The sequence below is a fragment of the Kryptolebias marmoratus genome, linkage group LG6 (assembly GCF_001649575.2).
Source record: "Kryptolebias marmoratus isolate JLee-2015 linkage group LG6, ASM164957v2, whole genome shotgun sequence".
In the NCBI taxonomy this organism is placed as follows: Eukaryota; Metazoa; Chordata; class Actinopteri; order Cyprinodontiformes; family Rivulidae; genus Kryptolebias; species Kryptolebias marmoratus.
In genome coordinates this window covers 28,727,861-28,744,533 of record NC_051435.1, presented here as the reverse complement: position 1 = coordinate 28,744,533, position 16,673 = coordinate 28,727,861, and the positions used below count along the sequence as shown (strand labels likewise).

Sequence of the window (16,673 nt, the reverse complement as noted above, 5' to 3'; positions counted from 1 at the left end):
ACTCCCCATGGGTCAACTATCAGCCTTAACTTCAAGTTAACAAGGTCAAAGGTCACGAGAGCCCATGTGCTCCAACTCTTCAACCGTTAGACGTAGGAAGGTCAAACCTCACACCATGGCACAGGACTGGTACTGATCCTGACTGAAGGCAATTTGGGACATTTGCTGTAAAAGCCACCTAGTGGACGGTGCAGGAAAGGCGCGAGAGCATAGACTGCGGTGCTAGAGCTCCCGCGGTCGCAAGGCCGGAGCGGCGCTGAGCTGCGAGGGCCGCCCAACGCTGCTTGCAGCTTTAATTACTCTTAAGTTTTAAAATTGGGTAAACACAACCTCAGATGATCAACATACCCAAACAGAGAAATACAGTTGCTTTATGTGTTTAAAGTGTCAGGACAATACAAAAGAACATCAGGTCAACACAACATAGAATAAACATAAAATATGATGCAATGTCATTGTTTAATTAAGTAAAATAAGGCATAAATGCAGAAGCAGTATGTGATGGAGCAAAATCAAATGAAAAGACAAACATACAAGAGCTTTATCTCAGACTGACATGACTCATGTGGCATGGTTAAAGTTCACCATGATACAATTTAAAAAAAAAAGAATAAATCTGGTTTGCTTGGAAGGCTGGCCAGCAGGAAGCCTCTTCTTTTAAAGGAACGTGGGAGCAAAGTTTAAGTTTTTGATGTTTTATTTGAGCAAACACAAGACTTGTGGAACAGTTTATTTGAACAAACAAGACCAAAGTAGAGAAATGCATGGCAGCACATTTGGAGAAAACCAATCACAGCATATCAATGAAAACCCCTCATACCTACTGTAAAGTACAGTGGTGAAGGGGTGATGGTTTGGGCCTGTTTTGGAGCCACAGGACCTATACACCTTGCAGTCATTGAGTCGACTATGAACTCCTCTGTATGGCAGAAGCCTTTTTCACAAATAAGTTGAGTTCTCTAAGACCAAAAACTTATTTTTAAGGCCTCTGCTGCTCTTGTGTGGAAGTTCATAAATACCCTGCTGTTTCTTTCTTCTGGCGTGGCTCAGTGATTGATGTTGGCTTGCTTTGTGTGGAATTTATTACAAAGAAAAAACAGTATTATTGGTACAAGCAGTGTTTTACAGACACTCATTCATACACAGTAGTTGGCCTATCAGCAGTCGATTCTTTAAAAAGGCTTCTCATCTGAGGAGCTTTCTCAGTTCAGAAATAGAGAGTGTGGAGTTGAGCTTTTAAAGCTGAGACGTGATGGAAGCTGTTCGCTGAGAAGTGAAACGTCTTCAACTACAGAATAGAAGTCCAGTTGTTTTTGTTTTTTTAACCTTTTTGAATTTATCATGGCCTGGATGTCTGAGAATCTACACCAGCATATTTTAAAATATGTTTAACTTTTTAAAAAAATAAATAATAAACTAGTAAAAATTAATTTATTTTTGTCACTAAAATATTTTGCTGCTTAGTTAATTGTTTGTTTGGAGCCGCAAGTTGTCAACATTATCAGGAGCTTTGTTGTTCAAATGTTGCCGTTAAAAAAGTCTTTAATACAACAGAAAAGTGTGTCAATAATTTCCATCAGATTATCTGAAGAGTTCGACAACAAATGAAGATGAATGTAGAATACTGCACTCTAGTGTATCTGGGTGTTTTTAAAGCTGAAGCTGCTAAAGATCTTGTGTACCATCATTGTTCTCAGTCAAGACTTTTTATTCATTCACAGAAGATTTCAGAAAACGAGTCATTTAATGATTTATCTTGTTCTAGTTTTTTCATTTCTTAAACTTTCACATAAATGTGCCTTTTGTCTTTTCTTGTGTTCTTGTATAAAACATCTGATTGAGGTGTATAAATATGTTGTTGTTTGTTGATTTATTGTAAAATTGTATTTGTTTCTTAATGTGGAAGTGATTGGGGTAAAATTGTTTGTGTTTCAGCTCTAACCCGTTTAGTAACACCAGTCCTCGAGTGTCTAGCATCACAGACCTGGACGTCCTCGCTAAAGTCTCCATCAGAGGGTAAAACACACACTTTAACATACCACGTCAACTCCTTCCTAGTTAAATCTCTTTATTAAATCCTTGCATATGTCAGCAAGTGATCAATGTTTTCATGCTACGACATTTGTCCTTTTGATAAAGAAATTATTTTCAATGTCATGACTGATATTTATCATGCAAGTCCTGTGTTCATAACATGTTCCTTAGCCTCATAAATCTTTATTTAATGGACTACTATCAGAGTTGGCACTAAGTAAAAACAGTCTAGTGTTGCTCCTGTGATTAAATGAGTCCAAACTATAGTTTGTATAGTTTTTAAGTGCAGCTACAGATTTTACCTGCAAAAACAGTGTATGTGCTGTCTTCCCAGATCATCGTCTCCCAGTCAGGTGCTGGTTCCCATAGCTAACTGGAAACCCAAAGAACCTCCGGTGACTGGAGATGACATCGGGCCACAGATAGTACACGTCTATGAGGTGTGAAAAAGTTGTTTTAGTTCTTTGCTCTAACATCAGAGCTGTCAGTATGGCGGGCACTTCAGCAGCAACACAAGCAGAACCCTGTGAAATCAGCCAGATTTTCAGTTGAAATAGGAACTGATCTTTATGGCCCCCAGCGGTGTGTGCTGTGCAAACATTTGTGTTTGTTTGTTTGTTTTTATAGGCTCCAATGTTTTTTTATGTCCATAATAACCTAAGAACTGTGGCTTTCCTGTTTGCAGCTTGTTTTCTTCTATCTGTCAGACAACACTCAAACAGCTCGTCAGCGTCTTCTAACACTTCTGAATATTTTAATTCTGTATTAAAAGTTTATCTATCACTGTGATATATTATACACGACCTTAGCGTGGTATCTCATTGGGCTGCGTATACAGGAGACTAGTAGCAACTTTAAAGCTGAGAAAATTCACTTTGTTGAAACTCTGACTTGACTACCATTCACTAAGCGCCCCATCCCTGTCCATGGAAACTGTTTAATTATCTGTTTTCACCAGCGTGAGCCACTTTTTTCTGTCATGTAATTCATATAAAAACCCATAAAGGAGTTTGGCTCTAATGTCCTTCAGTCAGTCCTTAGTTTTTATAACTCAGACTCAATCGCCTGTCAGAGCACATCACAGCTGCACTGTCTGCCTATTTTTTTGTTCTTTTTATGTTTTATTCTGTAATTTTAAGTTAAAATGTTTGTAGCTGTTTGAATTTTCATCGAGTGTTTTAAGTTGTTTTGATAGCCTGTCCTGAAATAGTTTCATTAGAAACAGAAAAGAAGACATGACAAATGAAAATCTGAGTAAATGTTGTTTGCTCTGACTAATTAAAAACATATTTTGAGAAAAGTTATTCATTTGGTATAAATATTCTGACATAAGTCATCTGAAAAACATGGCATGTTTATGCCTCATTAATGCCGTTTCCTAACTGGTTACCTACAGTCGCAGCCCAGAGAGACTACTGTTCATAAATCTGTTCATGATTTTCATCAAACGTCTTGACAAAAGAATTGCTCAAGTTTAATTGGAAAGAAATTTTTTCAGGAGCTTTTATGGATTTTAGATTCAGTGTTTTCAATATATTTTGTACACTTTTTAACTTAAGAAAATAGTAATAATAAAAATATCTGTCTGTTTGTCTGTCACAACTCAAGCATAAGAATTTTGCATTTATTCTGTTTCTATAGAAAATAACATTTTAAATTTCTTACTTAACTTTGTAGAATGCACTTAGAACATTTTGTTTTAACACAAAAAATATATTGAAGTGATTTAAAAATTACCTTTAAAATAAAAAACATCACATTTAAACCAAAATGAATATATCCCATTTTTATCATCAAAGGGTTTTTTCACTTTTAATTTCTCATGATTATTTAGGTTTTATTGTACGATTTTTTAGAAAGGTTGTGCAAAACAAATATGAGTTTGGATGTAAAAACTTGAACAGACTTCTATCTTTGATTTTAGTGTTTATTTTTCTGAAGCTACTTTTCAAGTTTTTTTGTGAAAGACGAACAAGAAGATGAACCGCTCTGGTTCAGGAGTTTTTCTTGACAATAATAAATGGCACAGACGTCATTTCTAACAGGGTTCTACTCCCTCAGCTCCTGAACAACGGGCCCAGTACATTCAGCAAAGCATCGCTGAGAGTTGATTGGCCGTACCGCTTCAAGAACGGCTCTCTGCTCTACATCACCAGCTTTGACACTGAAGGACCCATCAACTGCACCACAGATGTGGAGATCAACCCATTCAATGTCTCTGTAAGATCCACAAACAAGACTCAATTAGCACAAGCACCACTCACACTGTCCTGATTTCCTGAGCTTTGTCACACATTTAGTTCCCACTAAAAAAAAACAACAACCCTGAATAAAATATATTTTATCGGGTCACTTTGTCAAATCAATCAGATTAACTGATCATCAACAAGTGTGAACTCCCCTATTGTAGCAGGAGTTTTGATATTTTAGATGGACTTGTAGTTTAGATGAAAATACAAATAAACACAGTAAATAATATCAGTATATTGACTTAAACACCTTATACCAACGGTCAATCATGGTGGTAGAAGGGTGATTTGGGCTTGTTTGCAGCCACAGGAGCGGGGCACCGTGTAGTCATTGAGTGGACCATGAACTCCTCTGTAGACTAAAGGATTCTAGAGTCAAATGTGAGCCCATCTGTCTGACAGATGTGTAAGCTTGGACCAAACTGGGTCATGAAACAGGACAATGATCCTAAACACGGCAACAAATCTCCAACAGAGCAGCTGAAAAAGAAAAGAATCAAGGTGTTGTAATGGTCCAGTCAAAGACTAGACTTCAACCTGATTGAAATGCTGTGGTGGGACCTCAAGAGAGCTGAGCACAAACAACTGAGCTGAAGCCATGTTGGAAAAACAGAGTGGGCCAAAATTCCTTCACAATCATTTAAGAGACTAAAAATCCCAGGTAGAAAACCACTATTGAGAGTTACTGCTGTTAAGCATTGTTCTACAACAGTGGTGACCAATCCTGAGGGCTTTTGAGGGCCATTATTTTGCATGTTTTAGATGTTTTTAATGAAATGTGGTTAACAGGCTTCTGCATAACTTGAGAACATGCTGAAGAAGTAATTTAATCATTGAATCAGGTGTGTGGAGCAGGGGAAACAACAAAATGATGTAAGTTAGTGACCTTCAAGGACCAGGGTTGGACACCACCACTCTACAAGCTTTGGAATCATGAGTTGGATTTAGTTTTTCAAACACAGCTTTTCCATTTTGGCTTCCTTTATTTGGAATAAATAATAACATGGTGAAGTTTTTTGTGTGGTTTTATACACTTGGGGTTAGATTTTAATACTTTTTAGAATGTGGTTTAAAAAAAAGATTATTTTTGTGTAATGATGCATGAAATCCTAGAATTGAAAGTGGGTGACATTTCTTTTTCTTGTTATATATATTGTGTTTGTCAGAACCCGGTAACATCACAGAAGAACACCAGCATCATTCCAACCAGAGAGCGAGAAACAGAAGGACGAAGTCAAAACCATGTTCACAAGAGAGACTTGGAGTCCAGAGACGCACAAAGCGACCTGCAGACACTGGTACAGGTTTTTCATAGGACATGACATGTGACTAGCCCCCTCACACCTGATCCTACTGCTAACTGATGCTGCTGCATCTTTGATACGACACTACATCCAATCATAAAGAATTGTTTACCTTCTGACACTTCATATGAAAACATCCACAAAGTGTCTGGGATGCTGACGTGTCTGTTTAGCTTGATTTTTTTATTTGTTGGAACATAAATAACTTATTATTCGTTTTTAGGACTGCAACATTGTTGAGTGTCTGCAGCTGAAATGTCAAGTTGGTCGTTTGGAAAGGACGAAGAATGCCATCCTCTTCATCTACTCCAGACTGGCTGTCAATAACTTCCTCAGGGTAAACAAAATAGTTTAGAGCTGAGAATCATTTTGAGATCATAATATTTTAGTCAAACATAGAACTTTAAGGAGGCCTTGTCTCTGAGGTTGTTTTTTTTTCTCAATTTTAACCAAAAGAAGAAACATTTATGTGGAATATCTGTCAACGTTTTGACTCCATTGTATGTGTTTTCTTTTTTTAGACTGAGAATCAGAATCGTTCATATGTGGTTCGATCTACAGCCTCATTTGAAGTCATTGAGATGCCTTATAAGAAAAAGACTTTGGACATGCCAGCAAACACGACTACCGTAAGACACACAAATCCATCAAAGGCATACAGTCCAACAGTGATGTGGGGTAATAAAGCTAAATATTAATTTTTAAGTGTTGTGAAGGAGCATCAGCTGTTGACCCAGGTATGAGGTTGACTCGTCATGAAGCTTGACCTGGGCTTCATGGAAGAGTGGGCAGGAAAAAGACATTGCTTAAAGGAAAAATATGAGGCAGATTGTTTGGAAACTTAGCAAAAGGCATATTAGAGACTCCTGAAATATGTGGGAAAAGGTGCTGTGATCAGATGAGACTAAAATCAAGGACAACACCATTTCTGGCTCTCATCCTGTTGAGAACACCATTGCTACAGTGAAGCATGGTGGTGGCATCATCATGCTGTGGGAATGATGGATGGAGCAAAATCTAAAGTAGGAGATGGGAGTGAAAAGATATGAACATGCCACTTTTCAGTTTCATAATTTTGAAATTAAATCATTTTTTATCTGGAGTATTTTTGAAGTCTTGTGACCCACCGTTTTATATTTAGATATTCAAATGGAAAGCTGACCTGATCATTTTCTGTAAATGTTGACTTTTAGTATTGATAATTGTACGATAGAAACACTTTGCATTTTAACTAAAAATCTTATTTGCTCACATCCTTCGTTCTTGTTCTTCCCTTACGGCCCATATTATGAAACCCAAGGAATCTGAATACTAAATGATCTATAATGAAAGGGGACACACGTGTAACTGTTTCTATTATGTTTTAACTGTTACACCTAAAAGTAGTTGAACAACTGGTATAACAACAAACAAGGAGGAACATTTTTATTTTACAAACCTAAACATTTTGAATAAGAATTAAATGGGATGAACTAAGCATTATAGGCTTAAACTCTGCATCTCATCCTATTTGTTGTATAGAACTTTATCTCCCTCCTTATCCTGTGTGTGTTTAGGTGAGTTTATCGGTGATGTGGGTGGCTGACACTCCTCAGCCTGTACCAGGTTGGGTGGTGGCTCTGGCTGTTCTGGCAGGACTGCTGCTGCTGGCGCTGCTCATCTTCATCATGTACAAGGTGTGGAGTTGTGTTCTCCGTCGGACTGGGTGTGGCTCTTTGTATTTGTTTCACTGGATTTGTCTTTTCATCATCTCTTTTTCTCCTTTTCCTGTGTAGTTGGGTTTCTTTAAGCGAGTGCGCCCCCCGCAGGAAGACTGCACAGAGAAGGAGCAGCTGCAGCCAGAGGAGAACGGCAATACAGATGCTTAGAGGCCAAAATCGAATGAACCGAGAGGAAAAATCAGGTTAAAACAGCCTCAGAGAGAATCCACTGACTGTTTGACTGTTGGGTGGTAGACAACGGTACTGGTTTAACCATAAATTACATTTTTTTGTTGTTTTTTTTGTCGATCATGTTTGTGCCAAAAGAGAAGCTGAAAAAATGTTGTTTATTGATGAAATCACCAACTCTCACATTATTACTATTCTGTTTAAATTTAAATCACAGTTTGTATTTTGGAGCTATCAGCTGCATTGTCATTTGCACGCCATGTCCACCACACTGAAAACTTCCTTTGTTACTGAGAAGCAGATGTTCAGATTGTCTTTACAATGTTCAGATTAGCAGTCAGTTACCCTTAATGACAGGAAATGGCTAACACTCTAAATAAGATAAAAATGGGAGTTGGCAGAAGCAGAGGATTGTGGGTATATGCTGGCCAGCAATAACCTGATTGGTCTGTTGGACCACCTGAGTAATTGTGATCATGTTTGACAAATAAGAGCAATAACAACAGCAGCAATATGAACTCAGATATTTAAAGTAGCTAAATGGCTGCTATTTTTAGATCAACATAGGTTAGATGGTCTGATATGAAAAGATAAGAGCATTACACTAATGTTTCTATTCTTGTGTGTTACTAAACTTGCTTTTCTTTCTTTTTTTGTGTGTGGAAACTCATGTAAGAGGGTGTCGGTGTCGGTGAGGTGTTTGCTTGTTCTTTTCCAACTCAGTCAAGACAATATTTTTCCTATTTGTACAGAAAATGATTTTGGGCCAAATGAATAACTGTAAAATATAAAAAATCCAGGCTTTTTCAAAATAATTTCCTCATACCCAAAACAATTATATTATCCAATGAATCATTCCTAAGGATCATTAGGGAAAGAATTTAATAAGTTCCTACATTTCTATGTACATCTGTAGCATTACAAAATGTATCAGCAGGTCACCTAAACAAACAAACAAAAATAGGATTCAGCTTCTGCTGGCTGTCACCTGTAGGACAGGAGTATGTTTTTAACCATCACTTTGAGATTTTCAGAACTGCTGCTCTCTTTTTTTACCTCTGTGCCTTTACCAACTTGTCAAAGACAACAATCCTTCATCAGTTTTCAGCAGCTAGAGATAATATGATGTACAACAATGTATGAGGGTCACTCAAAGGAAAAAGCTTTTTTTTTTGTTTCCCAGTTTTAAAATTAAAGTTGAAATGTCATGATTATTGTTAAAATGTTGAAATCAAGTCAAACTACTATTCCAAGAAAAAAGACAAGAATAGAGTTGTTGATTTGAGATTAAAAGAGGAATCAAAAACCAAACCAGCACTGGTGCCAAGTCCCACGATAGGCATGTATTTTTTATAAACTGACTTTATACTGTAAACAACAAAACAAGATCTCTTCTTTTATTTATTCCCTTCAGAGTGACCCTAATATGCTGTGATAATGATGAGCAGTGTAATTTAGCTGCTGTTTTGGTGGCATTGAAGTGTAACAAAACCAGTTTTAGTGCATTAATGTGGTACCCCAGTATGAAGCAAACCTGTGACTAACCTGTAACTCGACTGGGACAAACATGTTCAGTGACTGGTTGAACCACTGGTGCCACACCAAAATCAGACATCACAAGAAAAAGACGTAACACAGGACTTCTTGTTAGCATTTACAAACTGAACCGAACATAAAAGGACTTGCCATCTAAATTTAAAGCATCTTTTACTTTTCTTTGTCATCTGACTCAGTAGTTTCTGTTGTGATGTTAGATTTAAAAATGTCCCCAAAGGATACACTCACCAACATTTTAAACCTTACAGTATGACACTGGTAGTTTCTGTCTGGTAATGTTGATACATTGACTTGAACCCAAACGATACAGCATTGATGAGTTAGTTTTTTTTCTCAAACATGTCACAGTTTGTTGCATCGTTGTTTTCTGGTCCATATTTATGGTTTTTAAGAATTGAATCTAGGACATTGCAGTGCCTCCTAAAACCTTAATTCATTACTTTCAAAACCCATAAAGACCCTGCAGCGACCTACAGGTGTCAGGAAAGGCTGCAGTTGTTGGCAGCTGGAGCAGCCGTAGCAACAGTAACTAAGGGGCGGGGCTTGTTGAACAGTCACTTTTTACCTTCCTGCAGGGGCCTTTTGTTCTGCTTTTGTGTTATTTTTCTTTTTCTTTTTTATATTATTTTTCTTGGGATTTCAGATTGGTGACATGCATTTTTGCTAAAAAGAAAAAATCATTAAGTTGTTTTTTATGTGAAATTTGTCTGAATTTTGTGTGCATGTAAGGCAGTATATTAAAACAGAAAAGAAACATTTACTATTTGCCCACATTGGGTTTGCATTATGAAAAATTGTTAAAAAAAAGTTTTAAAAAAGAAACATAATAATGAAGCAACTAGTAACGAGACATAACTTTATTTTGTGGACATCAGCAGCCTTCACCTTTGTCTCAATCCTCCTCTGCTGCTTGTAAACATCCATTATTTTACTAACAGGAGGTGGAGGTGCACTAGTATTCCTGATGGACACTGATCGTATACAAGAGCAGAAAGTAAGATAGTTTAGATGTTGCTGTTTTCACACTGAATCTGGTTTCTAAAGCAGGAATCATGTCATATTACACAAATAGTTAAGTGTTTTAAGAGATGAAAAATGTTTTCTGACTCCATTCTCATGTCTTCAAACTGAATATTCTTACATTTAACATGGTTTGTTTTCCTCCTAACTTTTGAAAATTATAGCATGCACCACCGCTCCACAGTATGTTGACTTTTTGAGGATAAAAGTAATTGTTTGTAGAGGTCCTGGTGTCTTTCTTTACTCTTAATTTAAATGTTTGTACAAAAAACTGTTCTCACCTTATTTCTGTTCAAATTAAATTGTTAAATTTGTGCATTTCTGCATGTTGTTTTTTTTCCTGAAACTTATTTCTTTGAAGCAACAAGTACTAAACTGGGCACAGTGTTTTGTGACAATCTTAAGTTGTAACAGGGTGAATTCACTGCACTGTTTTTTCAAATTTTTTTGGGGGGGGTTTCTTGAGGTTTCTAGCTGTAAATGGTCAAGCTGAACTTTTCTCCTTGTCTGTTATCTGATTCCAGTCCTACAGATACAGAGGGGGTGGGGGTGGGTGATATTTTTGACCACCTGCTGGTTTTATATGTTTGCTCATCTATAGACAAATGGACAGTCATTAATTGTATGGTACAGTAGTTTCATTTTAATGATGTGGGACATAGCATCTAAAATTAATACACACACATTGCGTAAGTTACAAATTAATTTGCATGTCATTGACTGAAATAAGTCTAGGGAGTTCTGCCTGCAGTTTTTGTGGAGTATAAATCGGCCTTCCTTGTTTGGTCCTTTAATATGGTGAAGTCATCCTGTACCCTCAGCAGAAAACCTCCCAATTATGTCTCCACTTCTATGGCTGACTGTGGGGATGATGTTCCTTGGGTCATGCTCAGCATTTCTCTTCCTCCAGTCACAGCAGATCGATTTGATGCTGAACAGCTTGATTTTGGTCTCACATGACCTCAGCACTTTTTCCCAAGCCTTTTCTAAATCATTGATGTTCTCTGGCAAGCTTAAGACAAGCCTGTGCGTGCGCCCCTGTAAGCAAGGGGACTTTTCAATCCAGTACAGCAAAGTATGCTGCCAGTGGTGTTGTTGGTAACTGTGGTCCCAAACTGCTTCTCCTGTGTCATTCTGGCATGCTCCCTCACCTTCCTCATGATCATCACCCTCTCCAGAGCAAGGATTGATGATTGATTCTTGCTGATGGTCTTGTAGCCCATCCCAGCCTGGTGCAGATCACCTATCTTGTCTCAGATGTCCTCTGACAGCTCTTTAAAGGTGGAAAAATTGATTCTGTGGACAAATGTGCTTTATAGACAATGAGATGAGATCAGGAGTGTCTGAAATGTAATAATGGATTATTTGTCATCTGCGTGCCACATTGGCATTTTAGCAGTCTGTGGGAGCCACAGTTTGTAAGGAGTGAAATACTTGTTTCCCTCAGTGCAAGTCAATTTAATTATAACACACGATAAAGAATTTATTGTTCTGGATTTGTGTCCCTCATTATTAAAATAAAAAAAATAGAAATTGTTCTTTTCTTTATGAACAAACCTAAAAAATCAGCAGGTGATCAATTGTTTCCCCACTGTATGTGTGAGTTGTTTAAGGTTTTTCTGTTTTTCCTCCAGCTACGAGGACTATTTTTGATGTATGTATTTTTTCACTTGGGGAGTAAATATTAACAATTTCATAGAGAGATGATTTCACTTTTGGACTGAAATAAACTGATTTGTTCACATTTCGATCTTCATTTTGTCTTTAATCAACATGACAAACACTCAAAGTTTGTTTCTGGTTTCTGGCACACAGCTCTGAGATTACTTGTCTCGAGGGAACTCATTTTAAAATATGCTGGACAAACCAAATTACTGTCGAATAAACTGATGTCAGAAAGAAAACGCACACTCTTGATGTTTTCTTCAAAACTTTTATTCAGTTAGGAGGCAGCAGCATGAAAAGTGTATGGTCTCCATGGCGATGTTGCTCCATGTACGGTTTAATTTTGACTGCTCAGTGCTTTGGATCGCCTTGCTGCTGAAAAGTGCTATAGAAATAAATTTCACTTCACTCAGTGTGTGTCCGTTAGCAGGAAGCTGAGGTCACTTCCTGGATCGTACTCCACGCAGGGCTTCCCTCTGAAACGAGCAACACACCAGTAAACCCAGCAGAGAACTGGACGGACATCATGTCCTGACTGTGGGCCTGTAGTTGTAGTAATGTTATTATTAGGGATGTTATGTTTTTGGTAGTGTTGGTTGGTTTATCTGTTCATCTGTCTGTTACCAAGATTACTTAAATTAATCAACAGATTTAGATTTTTATGGAAAAAACAAGTGATTTAATTTTGGTGGGGATCTGTCTCCTACAGTTGGCAAAGGTTTGAACTGTGTGAGTGCTTCTAGCTGAGTCTGAAATAAGCTCACAGTCACAGCATGAAAACAGGACTTTATTACAACAGAATCTTTGTAAAATATGCATCACATTTCCAGAAAAGTTGTAAAGTTTTATTTCTTGAGCTCAGATATCATCCTCACCCACCACTGGCTCCTCACCTCGAGCTTCTGTACAGAGATTTCCTCAGAATTTTTTAATCTGAAGTCCTTCTGATTTTGCATCGAAAATTTCTTTCTGAATGTGATTCTCTCAAAGTCATGAACCACAACCAGTTTTTAGTTGGTTACATTAAGATTTGGTTTAAAATCGCCAAATGTGTAAGGTTGATACAGTTCAAGATGTAAAGTTTAGAGTAGCTGGGTTAGTACAGTTTAGGTCAGTGTTAGAATGAGGTTCAATGTCCTCTAAAGTGATGGGAGGTTGCAGTGTGAGTGTGTTACCTGGAGAACAGTCGGGCCTTTGTAGTTCCCAAAAGTGTGGCTTTGTTTCCCTCTACCAGCAGCATGGAGCCCTCTCTCAGACCCTAAAAAATAGTAATAATAATTTGATAAAAGCTGGTGTTTCATATACTCTACCTTGTTCTTACTCACCAAAACATTCGGGGTGTCGAGTTCTTCATGGTACTGGGTGATTCTCTGCTCTCTGGTCTCCTGAATGACACAAACAATGTTTTGTTTTTGTTTTTTTCAAACAATGTCAACGAAATACAAGCAAATATGTGCTCAGCCTTTTATAATCATCTTAGTAAACATGTCACAGGCTGCAGAATCACTGTTGTTTGCTTGTCATTATTCAAAATACAACAACTAGTACAAATTGTCTTCTTTAAAAGGAATTAAAAATGATGATGAATAGGATAAATAACCTAGTGTTTCTGTTTGTTGCAATAACACACACTGACCTTTAGGGGAAGCTCTGAACACAAAATTATGCAAGAAAATTAGTTTTTATTTTTATGTAGTTAACAAAAGGAATTGCCCTAAAAATGATGTTAATTAACAGTAGACTGCTGTTGAATGACAGGTAAACTCAGTCATTCACACAGACACATGCTCTGTTTTTATTATTCAAGTCTTTCCGGTATGTGATTGTGCTGTTCTTTCTTGTGTATAATAACTGAAAGTGAAAATACAACTTGAACAATGTCTCATCAAAATTTCAAAGCTTGGAATTATAAATATGAACAACACTAAAAAAAACTAAGCACCATAAGACGCATAAGACACAAACAACGAATCAGTGGTTTCATAAAAGTATCCAATATGTCTGATGTCCAACATTTGCAGACACAGCATTTTATTTTGTTAAGCTCATCAGTTTCACAACTTCCTGTATTGCATAACTTCAAACCAGAACATATGTGCAGCTCAGACCTGTTTAGGTCTGCGTTCACATCCAGCCTCTTTTTCATGGCAGCATTACTGAAAGTGTAAACTCAATCCAACCTTTGGATTCTCTCAGAACTGCTGTGTTATTTTCCCACACCCATCTTTCTTTCAGGCCTCACAGAAACACAGCCATACAGCATGATAGTGCCTCACTGTGTTTGACTACAGGAGAGTCCGTGACACGAAGCTCAGTGCCTGATTTTTTTCTTTACACGCTGTTGAAAGTTATTCAAAATAGGTCAGTCTTATTGAAATCATTTCAGAAGATTTTACTTACAGTGCTCTTCTAATAAAGAAATGTTCTGACTGCACATAGTTTGAGTGCTTTAGATGAGCGATTTTCAAAGTCCAAACTTGGGTCTGGTTTCAGACTAAACAACAACTCAGTGCTGTTTTCACATTAGGTTACTTTGTCTTTTACTTCTCAGGGCATCTGTAACTTTTATTGCAATCATTCTGGTGTTACAGTGTCTTGTTGGCTTTAAGCTCAGTTTATTGTATTTGTTTATGCTTGTGTGAAGATAGGCATTTTATTTTGTTAAAACAGAAAAAATAATAATGAATCTAGTTTAAGTTAAAAGTTTGTTTAAAAGTACAGTGCACATTAAGCGTTACTGTCAAAAGTTAGAGCAGTTTAGCTTCATAAGCAAACGGTTGTAGGTAAATGGCTTCATTTGCTTTGGTTGCAAGTTTTAAACAAATTTAATGAAAGGGATTTGCTTATCACTAATTGTTCCAGACCTTTGATATTATGTAGATATCAGATTTGGACTTTTGAATGTAAGCTTAAGAACCCTTGCTAAAGACTGTTGACCAAATTTACCAATTTTTGAATAATCGTAACCATTGCTTTATTATTTAAAAATATGACCAAAGGTCTTTGTTTGTGGTTGCTCACTTTGGCAGGCATATCTGTCTATATTTTTAAACTTCTGCTGGTTTGTTTTGGGCTTGATTTATATATAAACTGAGGCTTTATAAACATTTGCTTACCTTTAACTATCTACGGTTAGTGACTACGATAAGTACAGATGGACTCTGGTCAGCTTGGAATAACATCACAAGCACCACTGACTGAGGTTAATAAAGAACCAAATACAATTGAATGGATCCCACATTGACAGAGACTGAAACTGCCTGTGCTGTTTATAGATTATAATCCAATGATTTACAACATTTGTGGTTTTTAATCAGCCTTTCTTGGACCTGAGGGTGCTGACAAAAGGCTGAGAAGGTGATAACTGATAATGCTGACTTAGCTGTCTAATCAGTGCAAAGCCAATAAATGTCTGACAAGGCGAAGACTGATCTGTTGAGTTTGGCACGTCCTTATCTATAAAGAACATCACCCTGTGGGGAAGACTTCAAGAGCAGCTGATACAGCAAAATATCACTTTTTAAAGTCTTGACCAGAAGCTAAAGTTTGGAGACCCACTCCCATGTGGTGGCTGTTGGTGTTGGGGTCCAGGTAGTGCAGGTTGATGTTAAACGGGACGAGGCCGATGGCGGAGAAGCTTGGAGGGTAGACGATGGGCATGTCGTTGGTGGTGCTAATGCTGATGGTGGCCACGTTGGTGCCGGCACTGGAGCCCATGTAGGGGACACCGTCCTGGAGGGATGGATGAAAATGGAGGATCAGTCCAAATAACCAACGGAACCAATGGTTTTATTCACCTTATTCTTATGAGTATGAATTAGTTGGCTATTTTTTTTTTTCAAACATGAAGGTTTGTTTATTTAACAAATTGTTTTCTGTCCTCTAAAACATCTTGTTCTGAAAGACAGCTGCTGGACAGTGACTCCATCTTCTATCCAAAGTGATTGTGTGCTGCCATAAGTTATGACGATGGTCCTTTGTTTTATCTCCATCACCCTCTTCCTGATCTCTGTCACCACCTTGTTGTCATAAAGACTCTTGAGGAGCCGGAAAGTGTTGCCTCCTCCTTCAAACAGACACCTCAGTTAGTGTCTCCACTCCACAGGTGGGAAAAAAACAAATAGAACTGGACCAGGCAAAAAGGAGAACGATAGCTCTGCTGCTTCGAGCTGTCAGACCTCACCTATAAAAATGCCTTCAGCCTTTTGGACAGCGTCGATGGGATCTGCTGTCCACCTCATAACCTGCACGGGTCAAAAACAAATCCACCTTTTCAACACAGCCCTGATCTGTTAGAATGTATTTACTCTTATCTCACAACTGAGAAATCAAAGGAAATCAATGACTTCACGCAGTAAGAACAACTTGTTCAGTTTGTTATATTGCTTGAATTTTAAATTGTGGTTTAAAATCAACAAAATATTTTTTAGTAAAGACGGCCTTGTGTTTTTTTCTCTAAAGGCTGGAGGATATTAGTAAAAAATTAAAGAACTGTACTGTAGATTAATTCTACACAGTGACATATTCTGTGTTTATTCTGATGATTACGACTTCCAGCTAACGAAAACCCAAAATTCAGGTCCTCAGAAAATTTGAATATTATATAAGAGGATATATAAAAGGATTTTTAAGTAAGTAAAACATGTTGGCCTACTGAAAAGTATGTCCATGTACTGTATACCTAGGTATTTTTTTATTTTTTTTCTGCTCCTGGTGGAAGGCGGACGTGTTTCTTTTCTCTCCGTCTCTCTGTTCCATGAACTGAACCCAATTGATACAATTTCCTCGACTGGGTGAAGGAGAGTCCAGTCTCGGGATATGTCTCGCTGGATATACTGTGGATTCCTGGCAGGAGTGGAAGACTGTGTACCTACCGACGTGGAGGTTCCTTTTATATTTGGGTTTTTGATAACAGGATTTCTGCTGTTTGGACCATGCAGTTACCTGGATTATCG

General features: G+C 37.6%; 2 protein-coding genes across 2 annotated transcripts in view; one reads left to right on the top strand and one right to left on the bottom strand.

Moving 5' to 3' along the window:
- The window catches only part of itgav (integrin, alpha V), a 68,673-nt gene extending 56,876 nt beyond the window's left edge, over positions 1-11,797 (top strand). Inside the window, exons 25-32 of the mRNA XM_017436164.3 lie at positions 1,936-2,016; positions 2,369-2,474; positions 4,096-4,254; positions 5,450-5,581; positions 5,811-5,924; positions 6,109-6,216; positions 7,144-7,263; positions 7,363-11,797. Coding sequence (XP_017291653.1) covers positions 1,936-2,016; positions 2,369-2,474; positions 4,096-4,254; positions 5,450-5,581; positions 5,811-5,924; positions 6,109-6,216; positions 7,144-7,263; positions 7,363-7,455 — 913 coding nt within the window. The 3' untranslated portion in view covers positions 7,456-11,797. The remainder of the gene's footprint in view (positions 1-1,935; positions 2,017-2,368; positions 2,475-4,095; positions 4,255-5,449; positions 5,582-5,810; positions 5,925-6,108; positions 6,217-7,143; positions 7,264-7,362) is intronic.
- Positions 11,798-12,127: 330 nt separating this feature from the next.
- On the bottom strand, positions 12,128-15,959 carry si:dkey-69o16.5 (uncharacterized protein LOC100149419 homolog). The gene is made up of 6 exons (XM_037975907.1): positions 15,902-15,959; positions 15,705-15,784; positions 15,277-15,453; positions 13,044-13,103; positions 12,894-12,976; positions 12,128-12,194 (listed from the first exon to the last, which is right to left on the bottom strand). Exons 1-6 carry the CDS (start codon positions 15,957-15,959, stop codon positions 12,128-12,130), a joined length of 525 nt encoding a protein of 174 aa, XP_037831835.1.
- Between the last annotated feature and the right edge of the window lie 714 nt (positions 15,960-16,673).

What these genes read in the sequence shown, in the direction of transcription:
- si:dkey-69o16.5 (XM_037975907.1), bottom strand. Translation starts at nt 15,959, where the DNA reads ATGAGGTGGACAGCAGATCCCATCGACGCTGTCCAAAAGGCTGAAGGC. An exon ending in TCGACACCCCGAATGTTTTG is followed by an intron (nt 12,977 to 13,043) that starts GTGAGTAAGAAC and finishes ACTATTTTTTAG; the next exon opens with GGTCTGAGAGAGGGCTCCAT. An exon ending in AAGGCCCGACTGTTCTCCAG is followed by an intron (nt 12,195 to 12,893) that starts GTAACACACTCA and finishes TGCTCGTTTCAG; the next exon opens with AGGGAAGCCCTGCGTGGAGT.